Raw genomic sequence first — 22,993 nt, 5'->3', positions numbered from 1 at the left:
TGAGGGGTCTCAGGGCAGGTAGACATGTGCAGGGGTGAGGGGTCTCAGGGCAGGTAGACATGTGGAGGAGGCATCAGGGCAGGTAGACATGTGGAGGGGTGTATCAGGGCAGGTAAAGGCTTTCATACACTCCACCTGTTCTGATAGTCTCCACATTCACTGTACTAGATCTCAAAACAGTGCAACTCTGCACCTCCCCCGGGTACCCTGCCTCCCACAATCTACAGGTTTTGAAACCTATATTTTCCATCACCTAACCACAACTTTCTGATGCACCTCAACTTCTCTCCTAGTTTGGTAGTATCTAGTATTTCTCTAAACATATGTATCGCAATGTTGTCAAATGCTTTCTAGAGGAACGGGAAAAGATTAATTGGGATGGAATTAATTAGAATTGAATAATTCTGAAATGGCACTGGACGGACCATGAAGAGAGGCATCTTTTAAGAAACAATAACAACAACAACTTGCATTTATACAGCACCTTTAACGTAGTAAAATGCCCCAAGGCACTTCACAGGAGCGATTATCAGACACAACTTGACACCGAGCCATGTAAGGAGAAATTAGGGCAGATGACCAAAAGCTTGGTCAAGGTTTTAAGGAGCATCTTAAAGGAGGAGAGTGAGGTGAAAAGGTTTAGGGAGAGAATTCCAGAGCTTAGGACCTCGGCAACTGAAGGCACGGCCGCCATTAGTGGAGCAATTAAAATCGGGGATGCGCAAGAGGCCAGAATTGGAGGAGCGCAGAGATCTCGGAGGGTTGTGGGGCTGGACGAAGGTTACAGAGATAGGGAGGGGTGAGGCCATGGAAGGATTTGAAAACAAGGATGAGAATTTTAAAATTGAGACGTTGCTTAACCGGGAGCTAATGTAGGTCAGCGAGCACAGGGGTGATGGGTGAACAGGATTTGGTGTGAGTTAGGACACGGGCAGCGGAGTTTTGGGTGACTTCAAGTTTACGTAGGGTAGAAATTGGGAGGCCGATCAGGAGTGCGTTGGAATAGTCAAGGCTAGAGATAACAAAGGCATGGATGAGGGTTTCAGCAGCGGATGAGCTGTGGCAGGGGCGATGTTATGGAGGAGGAAATAGGCGGTCTTAGTTATGGCGCAGATATGTGGCCGGAAGCTCATCTCGGAATCAACTATGACACCAAGGTTGTGAACAGTGTGGTTCAGCCTCAAGACAGTGACTAAGGAGAGGGATGGAGTCGGTGGCTAGGGAACGGAGTTTGTGGCGGGGACTGAAACCAATGGCTTCGGTCTTCCCAATATTTAGTTGGAGGAAATTTCTGCTCATCCTGTACTGGATGTCGGACAAGCAGTCTGACAATTTAGAGACCGTGGAGGGGTCGAGAGAAGTGGTGGTGAGGTAGAGCTGGGTGTCGTCAGCGTACATGTGGAAACTGACACTTTGCTTTTGGATGATGTCACCAAGGGGCAGCATGTAGATGAGAAATAGGAAGGGGCCAAGGATAGAGATTAGCGTGCAAAGTTAAAGCACATGGGATTGGGGGTAAGGTACTGACTTGGATAGGAAACTGGTTGGCAGTCAGGAAGCAAAGAGTTGGAATAAACGGGTCTTTTTCCGAGTGGCAGGCAGTGACTAGTGGGGTACCGCAGGGATTGGCCCTAGGATCCCAGTTATTCACAATATATATTAATGACCTAGACGAGGGAACTAGATGTAATATCTCCAAGTTTGCAGACGACACAAAGCTGGGTGGGCGTGTGTGCTGTGAGGAGGATGCAGAGAAACTCCAGTACGATTTGGACAGGTTGGGCGATTGGGCAGATGCATGGCAGATGCAGTATAATGTGGATAAATGCAAGGTTATCCACTTTGGTGGCAAAAACAGGAAGGAAGATTATTATCTGAACGGCAATAGATTGGGAGAAGGGGAAGTTTAACGAGACCTGGGTGTCCTTGTGCACCAGTCGCTGAAGGTAAGCATGCAGGTGCAGCAGGCGGTTAAGAAGGCAAATGGTATGCTGGCCTTCATAGTGAGAGGATTCGAGTACAGGAGCAAGGATTTCTTGCTGCAGTTGTACAGGGCCTTGGTGAGACCACACCTTGAGTATTGTGTGCAGTTTTGGTCGCCTTATCTGAGGAAGGATGTTCTTGCCATGGAGGGAGTGCAGTGAAGATTCACCAGACTGATACCTGGGATGGCAGGAATGACGTATGAGGAGAGATTGGGTCGATTGGGCTTATACTCGCTGGAGTTTAGAAGAATGAGAGGGGATCTCACTGAAACTTATAAAATTCTAACAGGACTGGACAGACTAGATGCAGGAAGGATGTTCCCGATGGCCGGGGAGTCCAGAACCAGGGGTCACAGTCTAAGGATAAGGGGTAAGCCATTTAGGACTGAGATGAGGAGGAATTTCTTCACCCAGAGAGTGGTGAACCTGTGGAATTCTCTACCACAGAAGACAGTTGAGGCCAATTCATTAAATATATTCAAGAAGGAGTTAGATATATTTCTTGAGGCTAAAGGGATCAAGGGATATGGGGAGAAAGCAGGGACAGGGTACTGAATTTGGATGATCAGCCATGATCTCATTAAATGGCGGAGCGGGCTCGAGGGGCCGAATGGCCTACTCCTGCTCCTATCTTCTATGTTTCTATGATAGATCCTTGGGGGACACCAGAGGTAACGATGCGGGAGCAGGAAGAGAAGCCATTGCAGGTGATTCACTGGCTATAACTGGATAGATAAGAATGGAACCAGGCGAGCGCGGTCCAATTTTCCCATTAAGCAGTGTGGCCGCACTGCTCTCTGGAGCTCCCGCGCAGGTTGCTTGCCGGCTTTACAATAGGAAAAACCGCGCATGCGCGTAAATTTGAATGGGCCACGCACCCCGTCAAAGGGGCCACGCACCCCAAAAAAATAATTAAAGGGAACATCGGTGCAGTCCCACCCAGCTGGACAATGGAGAAGAGACATTGGAGGAGGAGATGTGGTCAACTGTGTCAAAAGCTTCAGACAGGTAGCTCTCCCAGTGTCCTGGTCAGCATTCCTCCCTCAACCAACATCATAGGAACATAGGGTCAAGAGGAGGCCTTTCAGCCCCACTAAACTGTTCTGCCATTCAGTTAGATCATGGTGGATCTGTAACTTAACTCTTGACATGAATCTTGCCATTCTTGTAGAAATGACTTATGGAATAATACTGAGCGGCCTGCTGATGGCGCTGTCCAAGGAGCGTATAAATACTCGGGCATGGGCCCAGCTTGCTCAGGATATTTTGTAAACAGGAACTAGTGAAGGACAACTAGACCTCCATGTTGTGAAACAGTTGATTAAGGTCTTGTTTAATACTCAGACCAAGTGTCTAGTAGTTTTCTTACGTCAACTCTATTTACCAGCCTTGGTTCCATAACACTTAATAATACCCTTCCCTAACAAAAACCTATCAATCCTATCACTAGAGACAGATTAAGAACATAAGAATGAGGAGCGGGAGTAGGCCATTCGCCATTCAACAAGATCATGGCTGATCTTCTACCTCAACTCCACCTTCCCGCACTATTCCCATATCCCCTGATTCCCTTCGTTTCCAAAAATGACTTGGTCATTCATCTCATTTACTGTTTCTGGGAGCTTGCTGTGTGCAGATTGGCTGCTCTGTTTCCCTACATTACAATGGTGACTACACTTCTAAAAGTACTTCATTAGCTGTAAAGCGCTTTGGGACGTCCTGAGGTCGTGAAAGGCGCTGTAGAAATGCAAGTTCTTCCTCTTTGTCTCCTTCTCTTCCACACAGTCTTGTTTGCAGTAACACAAACTTTATTGGCAGTCAGTATTTGTTTCATTTTACTCCAGTGGATTAACTATTTTTAAAATGGGAAAGATTACCACTGGTTTTGAGTGGAAAACAGTCTCTGTTCCCTGTCCTGTTCCGGTGGATGCTAAAGATCTCGCCTGTCACCATTTGAAGAGAATTTTCCTGGTCTCACTTACAAATTGATGAGTTTAATTGATAGGTAATAGCAAAGACCACTTTCCCCCCCCACATATATAGCCATTAGCATTAAGCATTTTGGTTCAAAAGTGTGATGAAACTCTATATACAAACTCTTCCTTTCATCCTTACAGTGTGAGGACTGATTATCTCCTATCCTCCATTTTGTATCCAACAAAAGGACCAGCCTCCATTTTAAATCTATATAAAACTACGGGCAGAAGTTTGAATTTTGGTCAGTGCTCCCACACGATCTACATGCTCTGAAACTTTTTCTAACATGTAATACCCACTGGAAATGTTATGTACGCTAAGTATGGTTATCAATCTTTAACTTAGACACTGTATTATCATTGTTATAAATCCCTGGGTTAAAGTTGCCCATGTGAAGGTACGGCAAGAACTTTTAAGGACACAATGTGACTAAGAGCATACTTTCCATAATTCTGCACCAGCATCAACTGCTGCAGACAGTGAGGCTGCGCAGTCTCCAGGCAGAAACCCCAGGAGGAAGGGGTGGAGTCGGGTTTTTCGAGCAGGAAAGGAGCGACTGGAAGAGAAGAGGGCAGGAGCTCTGAAAAGAGGGCTCAGGAGGCAAATGGCTGCCGCATCCCGTCCCGGGCTTCCAAACTCGGCCGCCGCCCTTCGTATTAGTAGCTCTGCATCCAGAACTCAAAGTGGGATTCAGTGATCGTGAAGAGAACTCAACGAAGGGGTTCGGAGTCGTAAGTCTTGCAGACATTATACATACCATGAGCTCCAACTTAAGCGCGCCAACGAAAGAGTGCACTCGAATTTGGACACAGGGACAGATTCTCCTTTGAATCCATGTAAATGGAGAATGTATGTTTATTATGTCTAGATTCATTCTAATGTATGCAAATGTCTAATTTAGTTCATTGACCTGTAATCTTCTTATACTGTCTGACGTTAAAACTATAAAGTAAGATAATTAGAATTAAGCCATTGTAGTAGTGATCTCCTTACTGGACTATAGAATACTGTCTACAACAGAGACCACATCTCACATATATCTAGAGAACCGTGAAGGGGTTACAAACATAATTATGATTACATAGAATTACATAGAAATTTACAGAAACAAGTCATTTGGTCCAACTGGTCCAAGCCGGCATTTATGCTCCACACGAGCCTCCTCCCACCCCTCGTCACCTCACCTCATCACCATAACCTTCTATTCCTTTATCCCTTGCGTACTTATCTGGCTTCCCTTTAAATGTATCTGTGCTATTCGTCTCAAACACTCCCTGTGGTAGCGAGTTCCACATTCTCACCACTCGCTGGGTAAAGGTGCAATGACGAAAAAGGGGTTTAAAGAAGTGCTTGCTAAGCAAAAGGGGTCACTGAGTTCCAGAACAATAGGGTTAGCACTTAGACAGACACAAGTACATGTTTAACAAATGCATAGCTACAAACCAAAGGAGACACCTTCAGATACCGGCCTTTGAGTGCAATTTCTTTAAAAAAAGAGAATTAAAACAGAGAATTAATATGCACCAATTAAACAAGGGGGATGAAACCTGTTATCTTCAGGGATACTGTGAACATAGGGTGTGAGCCCACTCTCAGGGGAGGGGTCTCGCTAGTTATACCTTTTCCAGTGGTGTCTATTGACACCACTGTGGCAGCCAATGAGTTGGAAGGGGGACGGACTTACAGCAGGCAGTCTATTTTACAACAAACAAAGTTTATTTACTCAGCAAACAGCAAACAGAGTCTATTTAAACAGGGCACTAGAGCAAACAGTCTACAGAGTCTATTTAAAATGAATCTCTACGAACTACCACAAACAGAGCTCATGACCGAAACTATAGCAACGTCTCCCGATAAAAGCAGGGTGATTTCTCCAGCAAAACGCAATGAGTGGAGGATAGTTACACAATACAAATGATGTGCGTAAAATCAATCCCAGTCACTGACAGCAGTGCGGTCTCCAGGCGTGATTGATGGGGGAATTACCCAATCATCTACATTCTGACCGGGAATAGTGGTGTCACTATAGGCATCCTTATGCTTTAAGTGAGATGTAAGGGGAAATCTTCTTAGTCTGCATTGCATTGGGAAGCTTCACTCTCACCAGCAGTGGGTTTGGCAAACCCGGGCACTCTGGCCATTATTGTGGTCACAGGCAGACCCCATTTTCTGACCCGCGAGGCCAACGGCCCAGATTTCTAAACTTTTCAAGAGTGTGTGCAAGGCTGCACTCATTGCCCACCCTTTGTTGCCTATAGAGAGGATTGGTGGCGATGATTGGTCTTCTCGGAGCGATTGTTTTACTGGCAGTGGTTTTAACCCTCGTGAAGAACACATAGGCCCAAACCATGGGCAAGTCTAACCCATCAGTAACCACTTTGTCAGCCCATGTGATTGGCCAGTCTGTAACTTGGGGGCCTAATCAATGTCATTAGTTCTCGCAGATACTTCATTGTGATGTGACTCCATCACCATGCAACAGTCTTACTTTATCACTAAGTTTTATTTCCATTATTATTCATGTCATTCAGGTGAGCTGAGCTTCCAACCCCATATTATCTCCATCACTAAGACTACCTTTGTAATATCGCCCGGCTCCGTCCCTACCTGAGCCCATCACCTACTGAAACCCTCATCCATGTCTTTCTTACCTCCAGACTTGATTACTCCAATGCTCTTCCGGCCGGCCTCCCACCCTCCACCCTCCATAAATGTCAGCTCATCCAAAGCTCTGCTGCCTGTGTCCTAACTCGCATCGAGTCCCGTCCACCCCTGTGCTAGCAGATCTACATTAGCTCCCGGTCCAGCAACACCTCGAAATGAATCCCGTCCTATCTCTGTAACCTCTTCCAGTCCTACAACCAGCCCCCACCCACTTCAGAATTTTCCATTTCTCTGACTCCAGCACCTTGTGCATTGTCCCCGCCCCTTTGCCTCACCATTGGTGGCCGTGCCTTCAACCAAACAAGGCCCCGCGGCCTGGAATTCCCTCCATAAAAATCTCTGCCTCTCCATATCCCTCTCCTCCTTTAAGACTTTCCTTAAACTACCACCGCCCCCCACCCTCCCCCCCCCCGCGCCCCTTTGACCAAGGCTTTGGGCACGCCTCTTAAATCTCCTTTGTTGGCTCAATGCCTGTTTTAGTTTTCCCTTACAACAACAACTTCCACTGATATAGCGCCTTTAACGTAGTGAAACTGCCCAAGGCTCTTACCTTTGGGAAGCAGCGTTGGATGATTTTCTACATTAAAGGCGCTATATAAATGCGGGCTGTTGTTGTTATGGGGGGAAAAACTTAAAAGGTTAAAAAAAACACAAAATGCTCTAATAGAATCATAGAATAGAACAACACAGGAGGAGGCCATTCGGCCCATCGAGTCTGTGCCAGCTCTTTCGAAGAGCGATCCAGTCAGTCCCACTCCCCTCGCTCTTTCCCCATATCCCTGCAATTTTTTCTCCTTCAGGTATTTATCCAAGTCCCTTTTGAAGGCTACTATTGAATCTGTTTCCACCACCCTATCGCTGGAGTTTAGAAGAATGAGAGGGGATCTCATTGAAACTTATAAAATTCTAACAGGACTAGACAGACTAGATGCAGGAAGGATGTTCCCGATGGTCGGGGAGTCCAGAACCAGGGGTCACAGTCTAAGGATAAGGGGTAAGCCATTTAGGACAGAGATGAGGAGGAATTTCTTCACCCAGAGAGTGGTGAACCTGTGGAATTCTCTACCACAGAAGACAGTTGAGGCCAATTCATTAAATATATTCAAGAAGGAGTTAGATATATTTCTTAAGGCTAAAGGGATCAAGGGATATGGGGAGAAGGCAGGGACAGGGTACTGAATTTGGATGATCAGCCATGATCTCATTAAATGGCGGAGCAGGCTCGAGGGGCCGAATGGCCTACTCCTGCTCCTATCATCTATGTTTCTATCAGGTCAATCATTCCAAATCCTAACCACTCGCTGCGTAAAAAAGTTTTTCCTCATGTCGCCTCTGGTTCTTTTGCCAATCACTTTGTATCTGTGCCCTCTGGCTTATCGACCCTTGAGTCATTGGAAACAGTTTCTCATTAGTTACTCCATCTAAACCCTTCATGATTTTAAACACCTCTATTAAATCTCTTCTTAGCCTTCTCTGCTCCAAGGTGAACAACCCCAGCTTCTCCAGTCTATCCATGTAACTGTAATCCCTCATCCCTGGATTGGTTAGTCAAATTCTGAATTCCTCAAATCTCTTTATTCAATGGGATGTTGGCCTCTGTGAAGCTCACAGTTTAGCAACACTCCCAGCGGTCGGAGAGCTCAGTTTGATCCTCTCAACTGAAAAATTACTTCTCATAAAGGGGTAAAAGACCTCATCCAACAGACAAGCTGACGTGAAATGCAATAAATTCAACTTACTTTGTCTTTTTCCGTAGATTTGTGTCTAGCTTGCTTGCTTCAGGGAACTCCTAGAAGTGTATATAAGCAACTGATGAAAAGGGCACCAAAGGTTGCCCTATTAAACCAACAAGTCTTGTAAAGGGTCTTTTGTAGAATCCAAATTCTAATCAGCTCTTACTTAATTTGAAAAAAAAATTCTCATCACTTACAGACTTTTTTTTTCAGTGTATTCAGCTCACATTCAAAAGCTGGGGCACAAAGCACGGAATCTTACAACAGTGTCAATTGTGGCACCCTCGCCTCCGAGTCAGAAGGTTGTGGGTTCATAGTTCCACTCCAGAGACTTGAGCACAAAAATCTAGGCTGACACTCCAGTGCAGTACTGAGGGAGCCACTGTTGGAGTGGCCGTCTTTCAGATAAGACGTTAAACCGAGGCCCCGTCTTCCCTCTCAGGTGGACGTAAAAGATCCCATGGCACTATTTCAACAAAATAAACTTGCAAATTGGTTGCCGTGTATCCCTAGATCGCGACAGTTACCACACTTCAATAGTACTTCATTGGCCGTAAGGCATTTAGGGACATCCTCAGGTTGTGAAAGGCGTTATATAAATGCAAGTTCTTTCTTTCTTTCTAGTATACACAGCGGGTAGAAGGGAACGATTCACTCCCGTCTGGTACTGTACGGCCCGTGTGTCTCAGTGTCAGCTCCTGTACCTGTACAGCACACAGCGGGTAGAAGGGAACGATTCACTCCCTGAAGTATAAGTGATGGATATGCAGGGTACACCTGCAGCTTAAGTTACAACAAGGTCCTGTGCCGCTGCACTCTCAGCAGAACTACTTGTTTTCGCATCATAGTCAAAAAAGAAAAAGACTTGTACTTCTATAGCGCCTTTAACGATCTCAGGACGTATTAAGTGCTTTGCAATCAATGGAGCAGTTTTGAAGTGGAGTCACTGTTGTAATGTAGGAAACGCGGCAGCCAATTCGCACACAGCAAGATCCCACAAACAGCAATGTGATAATGACCAGATAGTCTGTTTTTGTTATGTTGGTTGAGGGATAAATATTGGCCCCAGGACACCGGGGATAACCCTCCTGCTCTTCTTCGAAATAGTGGCCATGGGATCTTTTACATCCACCCGAGAGAGCAGACGGGGCCTTGGTTTAACGTCTCATCCGAAAGACGGCACCTCCGACAGTGCAGCGCTCCCTCAGCCTGGATTTGTGTTCAAGTCTCTGGAGCAGGGCGAGGGTGCTACCCACTCAGCCACGGCTGTCAAGACCGTCAGGTTTTGTGTTAAACAGAAGAATTGTAAAATCTGATCCCATAATGCCAGCGAGAATCCTGGAATCCGCAGCAATAAAAGAGAATTTAACACCATCAAGTAGTGGCGTTGTCATAGGCAGATTCACCAGAACGACCCCGGGGCTCAGAGGATTAAACTATGAGACTGGACAGACTAGATGCAGGAAGGATGTTCCCGATGGCCGGGGAGTCCAGAACCAGGGGTCACAGTCTAAGGATAAGGGGTAAGCCATTTAGGTCAGAAATTAGGAGGAGTTTCTTCACCCAGAGAGTGGTGAACCTGTGGAATTCTCTACCACAGAAGGCAGTAGAGGCCAATTCATTAAATATATTCAAGAAGGAGTTGGATATATTTCTTAAGGCTAAAGGGATCAAGGGATATGGGGAGAAAGCAGGGACCGGGTACTGAATTTGGATGATCAGCCATGATCGCATTGAATGGCGGAGCAGGCTCGAGGGGCCGAATGGCCTACTCCTGCTCCTATCTTCTATGTTTCTATGTTTCTATGTCTATGAGGAAAGGTTGCATAAACTTGGCGAGTATTCGCTTGAGTGTAGGAGACTGAGGGGTGATCTGATCGAGCTGTTTAAAAACGTTAAAAGGGTTCGACCGAGTAGATACGAAGAAATAATTTCCCCTGGTGAGGGGGGGAATCAAGAACGAGGGGACATAACCTTAAAATTAGAGCCAAGAGCAAAATCAGGAAGCACTTCTTTACAAAAAGGGTAGTAGAAATCTGGACCTCGCTTCTTTTTTATTTGTTTATGGGATGTGGACATCGCTGGCAAGGCCAGTACTTATTGCCCATCCCTAAATACCCTTGAGAAGGATCCCCCCAAATGATGCTGGGGGCAACTGAAGCTTTCAAGACTGAAATTGATAGATTTTACGTTAAGTAAAGATATCAAGCTAAGGCAGCTGAATGGAGTCGAGATACAGATCAGTCCTGGTATAACTGAATGGCAGAGCAGGCTCGAGGGGCTGAATGGCCACCTCCTACTCCTAATGTTACTATATTCAGGGCTAACTTTTGAGTTTTTGGTCAATAATAGCTGACAGCGTTTGAAGTGTCGGCATTTTATTTTGCCGCTGCATCCGTTTTTAAAGAAAATGTTGTCAACTTTTTGTGAGATTTGTTTTTAGGTTGACTTGCGAGCAAAAGGGAAAGAGAAGAAAGCAACTTAAAAAATAGAGGAAATAGCTGGCCTGACCCCGCAGTTTTCAGAGGCACCACCTGGGGCGCTGCTGCGCCGTTCGGCCCAGGGCGGAATCAGACTGGCCCTGTGGCCTGGGCCGCGTTGGCTGCTGTCAGCCGGGAGGGCAGCGCAGGCCCGGGAATTGGGCTCGGGTCTCCTGAGTCGGGGAAGGGAAGCAAAAAAACACACCCCCTTCTCCTTCCAGGGACTGCTGCAGTCAAGTGGTGCGTGGATATCAGATAAGGGCAGGCGCAGCTGGGCGAGGCTGTGATGCCCATCATGACTGAATAGTCTGTTGCCGCTCTGTATTGTAGCGGTGTGAGAATATACACTGACAAAAAGAAAAACTTGCATTTATATAGCGCCTTTCACAACCACCGGACGTCCCAAAGCGCTTTACAGCCAATGAAGTACTTTTTTTTTGAAGTGTAGTCACTGTTGTAATGTAGCAAACGCAGCAGCCAATTTGCGCACAGCAAGCTCCCACAAACAGCAATGTGATAATGACCAGATAAACTGATTTTTTTTTTAGATGTTGATTGAGAAATAAATATTGACCCAGGACACCAGGGAGTACTCCCCTGCTCTTCTTCGAAATAGTGGCCATGGGATCTTTTACCATCCACCTTAGAGAGTGGACGGTGCCTCAATTTAATGCCCCATCTGAAAGACGACACCTCCGACAGCGCAGCGCTCCCTCAGGCCTAGATTTCGGTGCTTAAATCTCTGGCAAGGGATTATGAACCAGCCTCAATCTTCAGGACTCAGATGAAAGTGTGCTACCCACTGCGCTATTGGCTGACACACCTCAACAGTGTAAAGAAAAAACAGTGCTACAGCAGTGTGAAAAAACACACCAGTATTTTACCAGTGTGAGAATTTTCACCAATAGTGTATCAGTGTGAAAACTAGAATACAATTTTTACTATTTTTGTCAAAATAAATGTTTTTCCACTTTTCAAATTCAACACACAGTTTATTGTTGGACTATTAATTGCTAACGCTTTGCCAGTTTCCCTGCTTCAACTTGTAATCTGTTTATTTTTTTTTAATTTTGTTTCCCCCAACTGCTTATATTCACAAGAGAGAAAGGCCAGTTGGTGGAGTGCCGGGGGTTGGTGACGATCATGGAATTCGAGCCTGACAGGCAGGAGAGGGCAGGGTATAAAACATGGCGGGGAGGGGGGGGAAAACAAAGAAACGAATGAAGGAATATTACCTTCAATAAAAGAGCTCAAATAATGGGTGTTTAGAGCGTGTCAGCCTGGGCTCAGTGGTAGCAGTCTGGTCTCTAACTGTAAATCGGTCATGGGTTCAATCCCCACACCAAAAATACATCTGGAACAGGAGGAGGGCCCCTCAAGCCTATTCTGTCATTCAAGTTGAGAATGGCTGATCTGTATCTCAACTCCACTTACTTGTTTTTGCTCCATATCCCTTAATACCCTTTACTCAACTAAAGGCAAAATACTGCAGTTGCTGGAAATCTGAAATATAAACAGAAAATGCTGGGAATACACCACAGGTCAGGCGGTATTTCCAGCATTTTCTATTTATATTACAAAAATCTATCAGAAATCTCGGTCTTGAAAATTTCAATTGGCCACCCCCCTGGCATCCACAGCCTTTTGCGGGGGGAGAGAAATCCAGATTTCCACATAATGTGGGCTGATATTTGAGTGCAGGACTGAGGGGTTCAGGACTGATGGGGTTCAGGACTGAGGGGTGCAGGACTGAGGGGGTGCAGCATGGAGGGGTGCAGCACTGAGGGGGTGCAGGACTGAGGGGTGCAGCACTGAGGGGGTGCAGGACTGAGGGGTGCAGCACTGAGGGGTTCAGGACTGAGGGGGTGCAGCATTGAGGGGTGCAGCACTGAGGGGTGCAGCACTGAGGGGTGCAGGACTGATGGGGTTCAGGACTGAGGGGGTGCAGCATTGAGGGATGCAGCACTGAGGGGTGCAGGACTGATGGGGTTCAGGACTGAGGGGTGCAGCACTGAGGGGTGCAGGACTGATGGGGTTCAGGACTGAGGGGTGCAGCACTGAGGGGTTCAGGACTGAGGGGGTGCAGCATTGAGGGGTGCAGCACTGAGGGGTGCAGGACTGATGGGGTTCAGGACTGAGGGGGTGCAGCATTGAGGGGTGCAGCACTGAAGGGTGCAGCACTGAGGGGTGCAGGACTGATGGGGTTCAGCACTGAGGGGGTTCAGCACTGAGGGGTGCAGGACTGATGGGGTGCAGGACTGAGGGGTGCAGCACTGAGGGGGTGCAGCACTGAGGGGGTTCAGTACTGAGGGGTGCAGCACTGAGGGGGTGCAGCACTGAGGGGTGCAGCACTGAGGGGGTTCAGCACTCGGGTGCAGCACTGAGGGGGTGCAGTATTGTCAGAGGTGAGATTTCTCTTTCTCGATGAGATGTTAAACCAAGGCCCCGTCTGCCTATTCAGTTGATGTAAACGATCCCACGGCCACTATTCAAAGAAAAGCAGCGGAGTTCCTCTGGACCTGTGTTTTCCTTAAGCAGCTCCAGGAAGTTCAGGACAGGTTGTCCGCCTGCCACATCAATGACCCACTTTCTTGGGTTGAGGGAGACGGCGGGGGGAGGGGGGGAGGGTGGTGGGTGGTGATGTTTAGCTATGAAGGGATTTGGGATCCCTGCTGTCGGGAGGAAGCCAACCAGTGTTGGAGAGGACAATGCCAGGGGGACTGCAGGTGATGCATCCAAAGAGTTAGGGGACATTTAATGGGAAGGGAAGGGGGAGCGGGGCAGGAAAGCTCCAAAAATCTAGCAGGGACTTGCAGTTTTTAGGCCTTGAACTGGGCCGAAGCCTAAAAATGGTAAGGGTCTGAGGTGGGGTCTCCAACCCTGCAGGATTGTCCTAGAGTCTCCAGGAAGGACACTGCTGCAAGCAACACCCAGGAGAAAAATCAACAAAATTGTGTTTTTATTCATTTTCTTTGAAGACTTTTGTTTATTAGTTAGAAAAATATTGGCGATGGGGGCGGGGATAAAAGGCTGTTTGACTGACAGTCAAGAATCGTCCAATTGGGTAACGAAGAGCCTGTTCACGCTCCAATTGGCCGTGAGGTGGCAGTGCGCCATGAGGATGGACGTGTCGGGCGACCAATGGTGGGAGAGTGGGGGGGTGGGGCTGTTGGAGGTCATGTGATGGAACCTCCAGGAAAAAGTCCAACTGGAGTCGGCAACCCAGTTCTGAGGACCAACGGGAGGGAGAGATCCCCAGTACTGGGCTTTGTTCTTCCAAAATAGGACATCAGTGACCCTTCCACTGCTGCCCCAGGGACTCCCATCACCTCTCTCCTGGCAGTCCCTGAGATTGGTGGGATCAGCGTGTAAGGGCGGGAAATGGGGTGGCTTACCCCCGTCCTCACCCTAATTCACACACGGCAGCCGGGGCAGGGGCAATCATGCCGGCAGGGGCGGCTGGAGGGAAAATAAAGATCGGGGTTGGGAGCGTAGCAGTAGGCCTACCCCACCCGATTTTTCTCTTGTTTTCCGCCACTCTCCCGCCCAATTTCAGAGAGGATAGCTGAGGGAAAATTCAGTTCTCCGGTGTCCTGGCCTGCATTCCTCCCTCAACCAACACCACCAAAAAACAGGAGTATCTGGTGATTCACTTCATTACTGTTTGTGGGTTCTTGCTCTGTGCAAATTGGCCGCTCTGTTTGCCTGCAAAACAACAGTCACTACACTTTCGGGAGTGATTGATTGGCTGTCAAGCACTTTGGGATGTCCCGACAATGTGAAAGACGTTATGTAAATGCAAGTTCTCAGACATCTTTCTTTGAAGCAGCGCTTAGATATGTGACACCAGGCACCACCATCGAACCTGCTCCGTAAAAATGATCTTTAAACAAATGAAGCTGAGGGTACATTTACACTGAGATTTGGCATCTGTCAGAAGCGATCCACCCTGTGCACTGATGTGTAAGAGAAGGCGAGAAAGAAAAACACTTGCATTTCTATAGCGCCTTTCACAACCTCAGGATGTCCCAAAGTGCTTTGCAGCAAATGAAGTACTTTTGAAGCATGGTCATTGTTGTAATGTGGAAAACACGGCAGCCCATCTGCTTCAGGCCGGAGTAACGATGCCTCTTGTGAATCCTTACCCAATATGGCGGTCGCCGCACTTCCTGGTCGAATATTGATTGGAGCACGCTTCCTGCTCGGTATTTTTGGGGGCCTTAGGCCACGTAGGGCCTGAACAACCGAGAGCTACACAGCCCAATTTCTAGGCTTCAGTGTCTGGAGAAAGATATTCTCAAGATTACTGCAGAGTCAGAATGGGAGTGAACGTCAAAGTAGTTTGGTATATTGGAATTATGCATGACTGGGAAGTGCACACATTGGCAGCAAATGGGGAGGGTTTGGTCCCTTGGAATTTGCATGAATGGGAGTAAATGAAATGGGGTTTGTCCATTGGAATTCTATACAGAGGGAGTGAATGGGAAGGGGTTTGGCCCATTGGGATTCTATATAATGGGAAGGGGTTTGGTCCATTGGGATTCTTTACAATGGGAATGAATGGGAAGGGGTTTGGCTCATTGGGATTTTATACAGTGGGAGTGAATGGGAAGGGGTGTGGTTTATTGGGATTCTATACAATGCGAGTGAATGGGAAGGGGTTTGGTCCATTGGGATTCTATACAATGGGAGTGAATGGGAAGGGGTTTGATCCACTGGGATTCTATACAATGGGAAGGGGTTTGGTCCATTGGGATTCTATACCATGGGAAGGGGTTTGGTCCATTGGGATTCTATACCATGGGAAGGGGTTTGGTCCATTGGGATTCTATACCATGGGAAGGGGTTTGGTCCATTGGGACTCTATACAGTGGGAGTGAATGGGAAGGGGTTTGGTCCATTGAGATTCTATACAGTGGGAGTGAATGGGAAGGGGTTTGATTTATTGGGATTCTATACAATGGGAGTGAATGAGAAAGGGGTTTGGTCCATTGGGATTCTATACAATGGGAAGGGGTTTGGTCCATTGGGACACTATACAATGGGAAGCTGTTTGGTCCATTGGGATTCTATACAATGGGAGTGAATGGGAAGGGGTTTGGTTTACTGGGATTCTATACAATGGGAGTGAATGGGAAGGGGTTTGGTCCATTGGGATTCTATACAATGGGAAGGGGTTTGGTCCATTGGGATTCTATACAATGGGAAGGGGTTTGGTCCATTGGGATTCTATACAATGGGAAGGGGTTTGGTCCATTGGGATTCTATACAATGGGAAGGGGTTTGGTCCATTGGGATTCTATACAATGGGAGTGAATGGGAAGGGGTTTAGCCCATTGGGATTCTATACAATGGGAAGAAGTTTGGTCCATTGGGATTCTATACAATGGGAAGGGGTTTGGTCCATTGGGATTCTATACAATGGGAGTGAATGGGAAGGGGTTTGGCCCATTGGGATTCTATACAATGGGAAGAGGTTTGGTCCATTGGGATTCTATACAATCGGAAGGGGTTTGGTCCATTGGGATTCTATACAATGGGAGTGAATGGGAAGGGGTTTGGTCCATTGGGATTCTATACAATGGGAGTGAATGGGAAGGGGTTTGGTCCATTGGGATTCTATACAATGGGAGTGAATGGGAAGGGGTTTGGCCCATTGGGATTCTATACAATGGGAAGGGGTTTGGTCCATTGGGATTCTATACAATCGGAAGGGGTTTGGTCCATTGGGATTCTATACAATGGGAGTGAATGAGAAGGTGTTTGGCCCATTGGGATTCTATACAATGAGAGTGAATGGGAAGGGGTTTGATCCATTGGGATTCTAAACAATGGAGTGAATAGGAAGGGGTTTGGCCCATTGGAATTCTATACAATGGGAAGGGGTTTGGTCCATTGGGATTCTATACAATGAGAAGGGGTTTGGTCCACTGGAATTCTATACAGTGGGACTGAATGGGAAGTGGCTTGGTTTATTGGGATTCTATACAATGGGTGTGAACTGGAAGGGTTTTCCTCCATTGGGATTCTATACAGTAGGAGTGAATGGGAAGGGGTTTGGTCCATTGGGATTCTATATAATGGGAGTGAATGGAAAGGGGTTTGGTCCATTGAGATTCTATACAGTGGGAGTGAATGGGAGGGGGTTTGGTCCATTGGGATTCTATACAGTGGGAGTGAATGGGAAGGGGTTTGGTCCATTGGGATACTATACAATGGGAGTGAATGGGAAGGGGTTTTGTCCATTGGGATACTATACAGTGGGAGTGAATGGAGAGGGGTTTCATCCATTGGGGTTCTATACCATGGGAGTGTATGGGAAGGGGTTTGGTGCATTGGGATTCTATACAGTGGGAGTGTATGGGAAGAGGTTTGGTCCATTGGGATTCTATACAATGGGAGTGAATGGGAAGGGGTTTGGTCCATTGGGATTCTATACAATGGGAGTGAAAGGGATGGAGTTTGGTCCATTGGGATTCTATACAATGGGAGTGAATGGGAAGGAGTTTGGTCCATTGCGCTCCTATACAATGGGAGTGAATGGGAAGGAGTTTGGTCCATTGGGATTCTATACAATGGGAGTGAATGGGAAGGTGTTTGGTCCATTGGGCTTCTATACAATGGGAGTGAATGGGAAGGAGTTTGGTCCATTGGGATTCTATACAATGGGAGTGAATGGGAAGATGTTTGGCCCATTGGGATTCTATACAATGGGAAGGGGTTGGGTCCATTGGGATTCTATACAATGGGAGTGAATGGGAAGGTGTTTGGCCCATTGGGATTCTTTGCAATGGGAAGGGGCTTGGCCCATTGGAACATGCTTGGATCAGAGCCGCATAAGTTTATTACACCGTCTATGCCTGATTTCACTGCAACTTTGCACAAGGGCTTTGATTTCAGATGTTCCATTATTCTGTTCAAGCTGGGCATGTGCTGCACAATTTTCAGGGAACTCCACAATGCCAAATAACATTTCAGAATCATTCAAGGGCTTTAAGGATTCCAGGCAGCATTTTTCCCCTTACCAATGATCCCGATTTTTGTGGCAATCTCCATGTTGGAGTTGGGTCTGGCAGAGATGGTTTACTGATGTCAGCCTCATTCGTCAAGTCCTTGTTATCCTGATGATCTTTAACGGGTTCATACAGGCTGTCCGTGGATCCCTCCTGCACACAATGGGATTAAATCATTTTGTTAAAATAAAGACATGGAACCGCAGCGGGAGGGGGTGGGTGGGGGGTGGGGGGGATTCTCACCCCAGGCAATGACTATCTCCAACAAGCGAGAGTCTAACCACCTCCCCTTGACAGTCAACGGCATTACCATCGCCAAATCCCCCACCATCAACATCCTGGGGGTCACCATTGACCAGAACCTTAACTGGACCAGCCACATAAATACTGTGGCTACAAGAGCAGGTCAGAGGCTGGGTATTCTGTGGCGAGTGTCTAACTTCCTCAATCCCCAAAGCCTCTCTATGCCCTACAAGGCACAAGGAGTGTGATGGAATACTCTCCACTTGCCTGGATGAGTGCAGCTGCAACAACACCCAAGAAGCTCGACACCATCCAGGACAAAGCAGCCCGCTTGATTGGCACCACATCCACCACCTTAAACATTCACTCCCTCCACCACCGGCGTACCGTGGCTGCAGTGTGGACCATCTACAAGATGCACTGCAGCAACTCGCCAAGGCTTCTTCGGCAGCACCTCCCAAACCCGCAACCTCTACCGCCTAGAAGGACAAGGGCAGCAGGTGTATGGGAACATCAGCACCTCCAAGTCTACCTCCAAGTCACACACACCATCCCGACTTGAACATATACCCTGGAACTCCCTACCTAACAGCAGTATGGCGAAGGAGTGACTTCAGCACATGGATTGGAACAGTTCTCCACCTTCTCGGGGCAACTAGGGATAGGCAATAAATGCTGGCTTTGCATTCATTCCAAGAATGAATTTTTAAAAAACAAGCGTTCCAGTCATTAACACTCTCTGGTACGTCTGCTGAAGACCGTGTGCATGTGCGGGTGTTGGGTAAGGCCAGGATCGGGCTCAGCTGTGATGCCCTCCAGGATCAAATAGCCTGCCAATATTCACTGGCCAAGTGACGGACATGAAGAATGAGGTGCAGTACCCCAACAAGGAGTCGGCACATTCCCAGTGTGAGGAGAGAATAAATGGAAGGGGGATATTTTTAAAAAAATCATATCTTACCGTCAAAGAGAGAAAGGAAAGAATTGTCATTAAAAGAAAGAAGGGTACTCAAAACTGAATTACGTTATCGGGTCATACGATCCGACAATTTATCAAGCCTCCCCTTAAGAGTGAGTGGTTTCCTTTTGTTATCCGATTGTCTCTTCTCTCTCTGAGGGCACTGAATCATCCTGAGATACAGTGCGGATGTTGGGGTACAGTATCACTGATGCCAGCAAACCTCTACCCCCTCTATTGTGTGGGAGCCTTGACGGTGAGTTCTGGTGAACTATTCCACCACGGCAGGGAGGGAATCAAGGGCAAGATCAGTCCAACCTTACCCAGGGATCACCTACACTGACATTTTATCATCAAGAGGAGGAGGTCACTGGATTGTGACTTTTCATCTCCCAAGCAGTGGATTCCGGGGGCCAATTGCATACAGAGATCATCTGACTCATCTCCTTCTTTGGCCTGGCATTGATTTATGTTTCATTACGCCTTCGTCGGGATGTTATTCTAAGTTAAAGACACTTTATCAATGCAAGTTGTTGTTGTGTTCCATGCGGGGTCAGATGATAACAACAACTTGCATTGATAAAGTGTCTTTAACTTAGAATAACGTCCCGACCAAGAAGTAATGAAAGATAAATCAATGCTGGGCCAAAGAAGGAGATATATGGATAGGTGATCAAAAGTTAGGTCAAAGAGATGGGTTTTAAATGAGGGCCTTAAAGGAGGAAAGAGAGAGATGGAGAGGCGAAGGGGGTTCGGGAGGGAATTACAGAGCTTAGGGCTTGACATAAGAAAACTACTGAGCATTTGGTTTGAGTATAAAACAAGGCTTTAATCAACTGTTTCACAACCATGAGTTCTAGTTACATCACTAGTTCCTGGTTACAGAAACATCCTGAGCAAGCTGGGCCCACGCCCGAGTATTTATACTTTCCTTGGACGGCGCCACCAGCTGGCCGCCCAGTGTTATCTCATGAGTCATTTCTACATGAATGGTAAGATTCATGGCAGGGCTTATATGGCTGAAGGCACGGCCGCCAATGGTGGAGCGATGATAGGAGCAGCAGGATGCACAATAGACCAGAGGAACATAGGTTTGGGGGGTGGGGGGGGTCAAGGTGGGTGGGGGGATTGCGGTGGTTGAGACGGGAGTGGGGGGTGTCGAGGAGGGTTGCGGGCGGGAGAGGGGGTGGGCGGAGGAGGATGTTGGAGAAGAGATAGGGAGAGAAAAATCTATGAAAAGATTTAAACACAAGGACGATAGTTTGAAATTGGAAGCAGTGGGGAAACGGGGAGCCAATGCCGGTCAGCGAGCACAGGGGTGGAAAGGGCCTGGTGTGCGGTAGGATAAGGGAAGCAGAGTTTGGGATGAACTGGAGTTTATTGAAGGTGGGGGATGGCAGGGCGGCCAGGGGAGCGTTGGAATAGGTAAGTCTGGCGGTGACCAAGGCGCAGATGAGGTTTTCAGTTGGGCTGAGGTAGAGGTGCAGGTGGGCAACGTTACGGAGGTGGAGGTAGGAGGCCTGTGTGGTGGAGAGGATATGGGGTCAGAAACTCCCTTTGTGATTGAATAGGACACCGAGGTCGCAAACAGTCTGGTTCAGCCTCTGTCAGTGGCCAGGGAGAGGGATGAAATCAATGGCGAGGAAACGGAGTTGGCGGTGGGTGGGAGCCGAGGACAATGGCTTAATTCTTCTCCTTTAACTGGAGGAACTTGTGCCCCCTCCAGGGATGTATGTAGGTCAAGCAGTCTGACAACACAGAGGTAGTGGAGGGGTCAGAGCTGGGCGTCATCTGTGTACATGTAGAATCTGACCCCAGTCCAGCAGCGCCTCGATTTTAAAATCCTCATCCTGGTGTTCAAATCCCTCCATGGCCTCACCCCTCCCTATCTCTGTAATCTCCTCCAGCCCCATGACCACCCCCCCCCCCCCACCGAGATATCTGCGCTCCTCCAATTCTGGCCTCTTGCGCATCCCCGATTTTCATCACTCCACCATTGCCAGCCGTGCCTTCGACTGCCTAGGCCCTAAGCTCTGGAATTCACTCCCTAAATCTCTCCGCCTCTCTACTTCTCCCCCTCTTAAAACCTACCTCTTTGACCAAGTTTTTGCTCACCTGTCCTACTATCTCCTTATGTGGCTTGGTGTCAAATTTTGTTTGATAATCGCTCCTGTGAAGCACCTTGGGATGTTTTATGACATTAAAGGCGCTATATAAATGCGAAATGTTGTTGTAGTTGCCTGTGGTTGATGTTGCCAAGGGGCAGCATGTAGCGGAGGAAGAGGAGGGGACCAAGGACAGATCCTTAGGTAATGGTGCAGGGATGGGAAGAGACATCATTGCTGTAGGTTCTATGGCCACAATCGGATAGGTAAGGGGGGAGTCGCACTGAGCTGGACAACAGAGGAGGGGTGTTAGAGGGGGAAACGGTGTGGTCGACCATGATGTTGAAGAGGAATATTGCAACACGTTCCCGGTCACAGTGGATGCCGTTTGTGACTTTGGTTAGGGTCATTGAAGTCCTGTGGCAGAGGCAGAAACCTGATTGGAGAGAGTCAAACATATAAAAGTTGTGGGAAAGATGGGCACAGATTTGGGAACATGGGAATTGCTAGGTGAAAAAAGACCTAGGCCACCTTCTACCATCCTGATAGTTGCATGATACAATGACAATAATGGAGTTGTCTTATCGTAGCGCTCAATCTCTATCAATGAGTCTACAACAGAGCCAGACACGAGGCGAGGAAAACCCCCAGTGGTGGAGAGCTTTGTGAATCATGGGTCCAAAGTCACCTGTTCCTGACTTCCCTTCTAACTGCCTCATTTTTTATCTTCTGTCTCCAACATTTGAACCCTTGAACCCCGTTGAACTGATTGTTCAGTCCCTTCAGAGCCTACACCCACACACACAAGATAAAAACCCGTCAACAGTGAAACATGCCCCGTCAACAAGAGAATAACTGATCTTTCCTCTCTCACTTTGCGGCATTAATATGAATGATCACGAAAAGCGCTGCCGGTAATAACACCAAAAATACAAGGAGCAGCGACACTCTCCGGACAAGGGCGACCCAGAAGGCTCATTTATTTATTACCCTTTTATTTTCCGCGATCTGCTGCACGAAAATGCCAGGCCAAGAGAGAGAAGCTTTCGTCAGCGATCTCTCTTCTATTCGGCTCACGTAGGGAATTAAATCACAGGGGACACACATTCGAGCTGGCCAAGGCCCACTTCATAATCAATAACCTGCCGCTCCTGCCCTGGGCCTCCGCCAGTGGAAGCTACAACCTGCCTTGTACCACTTACAAAAGGAGAACTGACCAGAGACCGAACTTACCAGCGAGAGACAGAAAAGGTTCATTCTTCACGGTGAAATGAGGGCAAGGAGTAAGTGGGGGGGGAAATCCAAAGAATATATTTAGGAGAGGCTCGACTGTTCCTGTACTGCAGCTGACAGGCGCGACTCAGAGAGGGGCTCAGTTGTCTGTGCGGAGATTATCGCTGGATGAAACCTCTTACTAATCTGGATTCAAAGCCATTAAAAGCTCAACTGGATCACACTGCAATCTGTTTCCTTATCTCTGCTACATGCCACAATATTCAAGTCTTTTGACCTAGCGGACGTACAACCGCCACGGTCTGTATCTGAGAGGGTGCAGAGGAGATTTACCGGAATGGTGCTAGGGATGAAGGGACTTCAGTTACGTGGAGAGACTGGAGAAGCTGGGGTTGTTCTCCTCAGAGCAGAGAAGGTTAAGAGGGAGATTTGATAGAGGTGTTCAAAATCGCAAATGGTTTTGTTAGAGTAAATAAGGAGAGACTGTTTCCAGTGGCAGAAGGGTCAGTAACCAGAGGTCACAGATTAAGGTGATTGGCAGAAGAACCAGATACAACAGGAGGAAACATTTTTTTATGCAGCGAGTTATTGTGATCTGGAAC

At 47.5% G+C, this 22,993-nt stretch overlaps 1 protein-coding gene across 2 annotated transcripts in view; it reads right to left on the bottom strand.

The window, feature by feature from the left end:
• Positions 1–22,528, bottom strand: part of LOC147107894 (SAM domain-containing protein SAMSN-1-like) — a 185,268-nt gene extending 162,740 nt beyond the window's left edge. For both annotated transcript variants that reach the window (XM_086007280.1, XM_086007281.1), the window contains exons 1-4: positions 22,392–22,528; positions 17,865–18,005; positions 8,366–8,415; positions 5,406–5,446 (exon numbers count right to left, since the gene is read on the bottom strand). In XM_086007280.1, the coding sequence (XP_085863406.1) occupies positions 5,406–5,446; positions 8,366–8,415; positions 17,865–18,005; positions 22,392–22,415 (256 nt within the window). In that variant the 5' untranslated portion in view covers positions 22,416–22,528. The remainder of the gene's footprint in view (positions 1–5,405; positions 5,447–8,365; positions 8,416–17,864; positions 18,006–22,391) is intronic.
• Between the last annotated feature and the right edge of the window lie 465 nt (positions 22,529–22,993).

Source organism: Somniosus microcephalus, chromosome 14 (genome assembly GCF_052327205.1).
Source record: "Somniosus microcephalus isolate GS21.2 chromosome 14, FLI_Smic_1.0, whole genome shotgun sequence".
In the NCBI taxonomy this organism is placed as follows: domain Eukaryota; kingdom Metazoa; phylum Chordata; class Chondrichthyes; order Squaliformes; family Somniosidae; genus Somniosus; species Somniosus microcephalus.
This window is presented reverse-complemented; position numbering and strand designations above follow the sequence as displayed.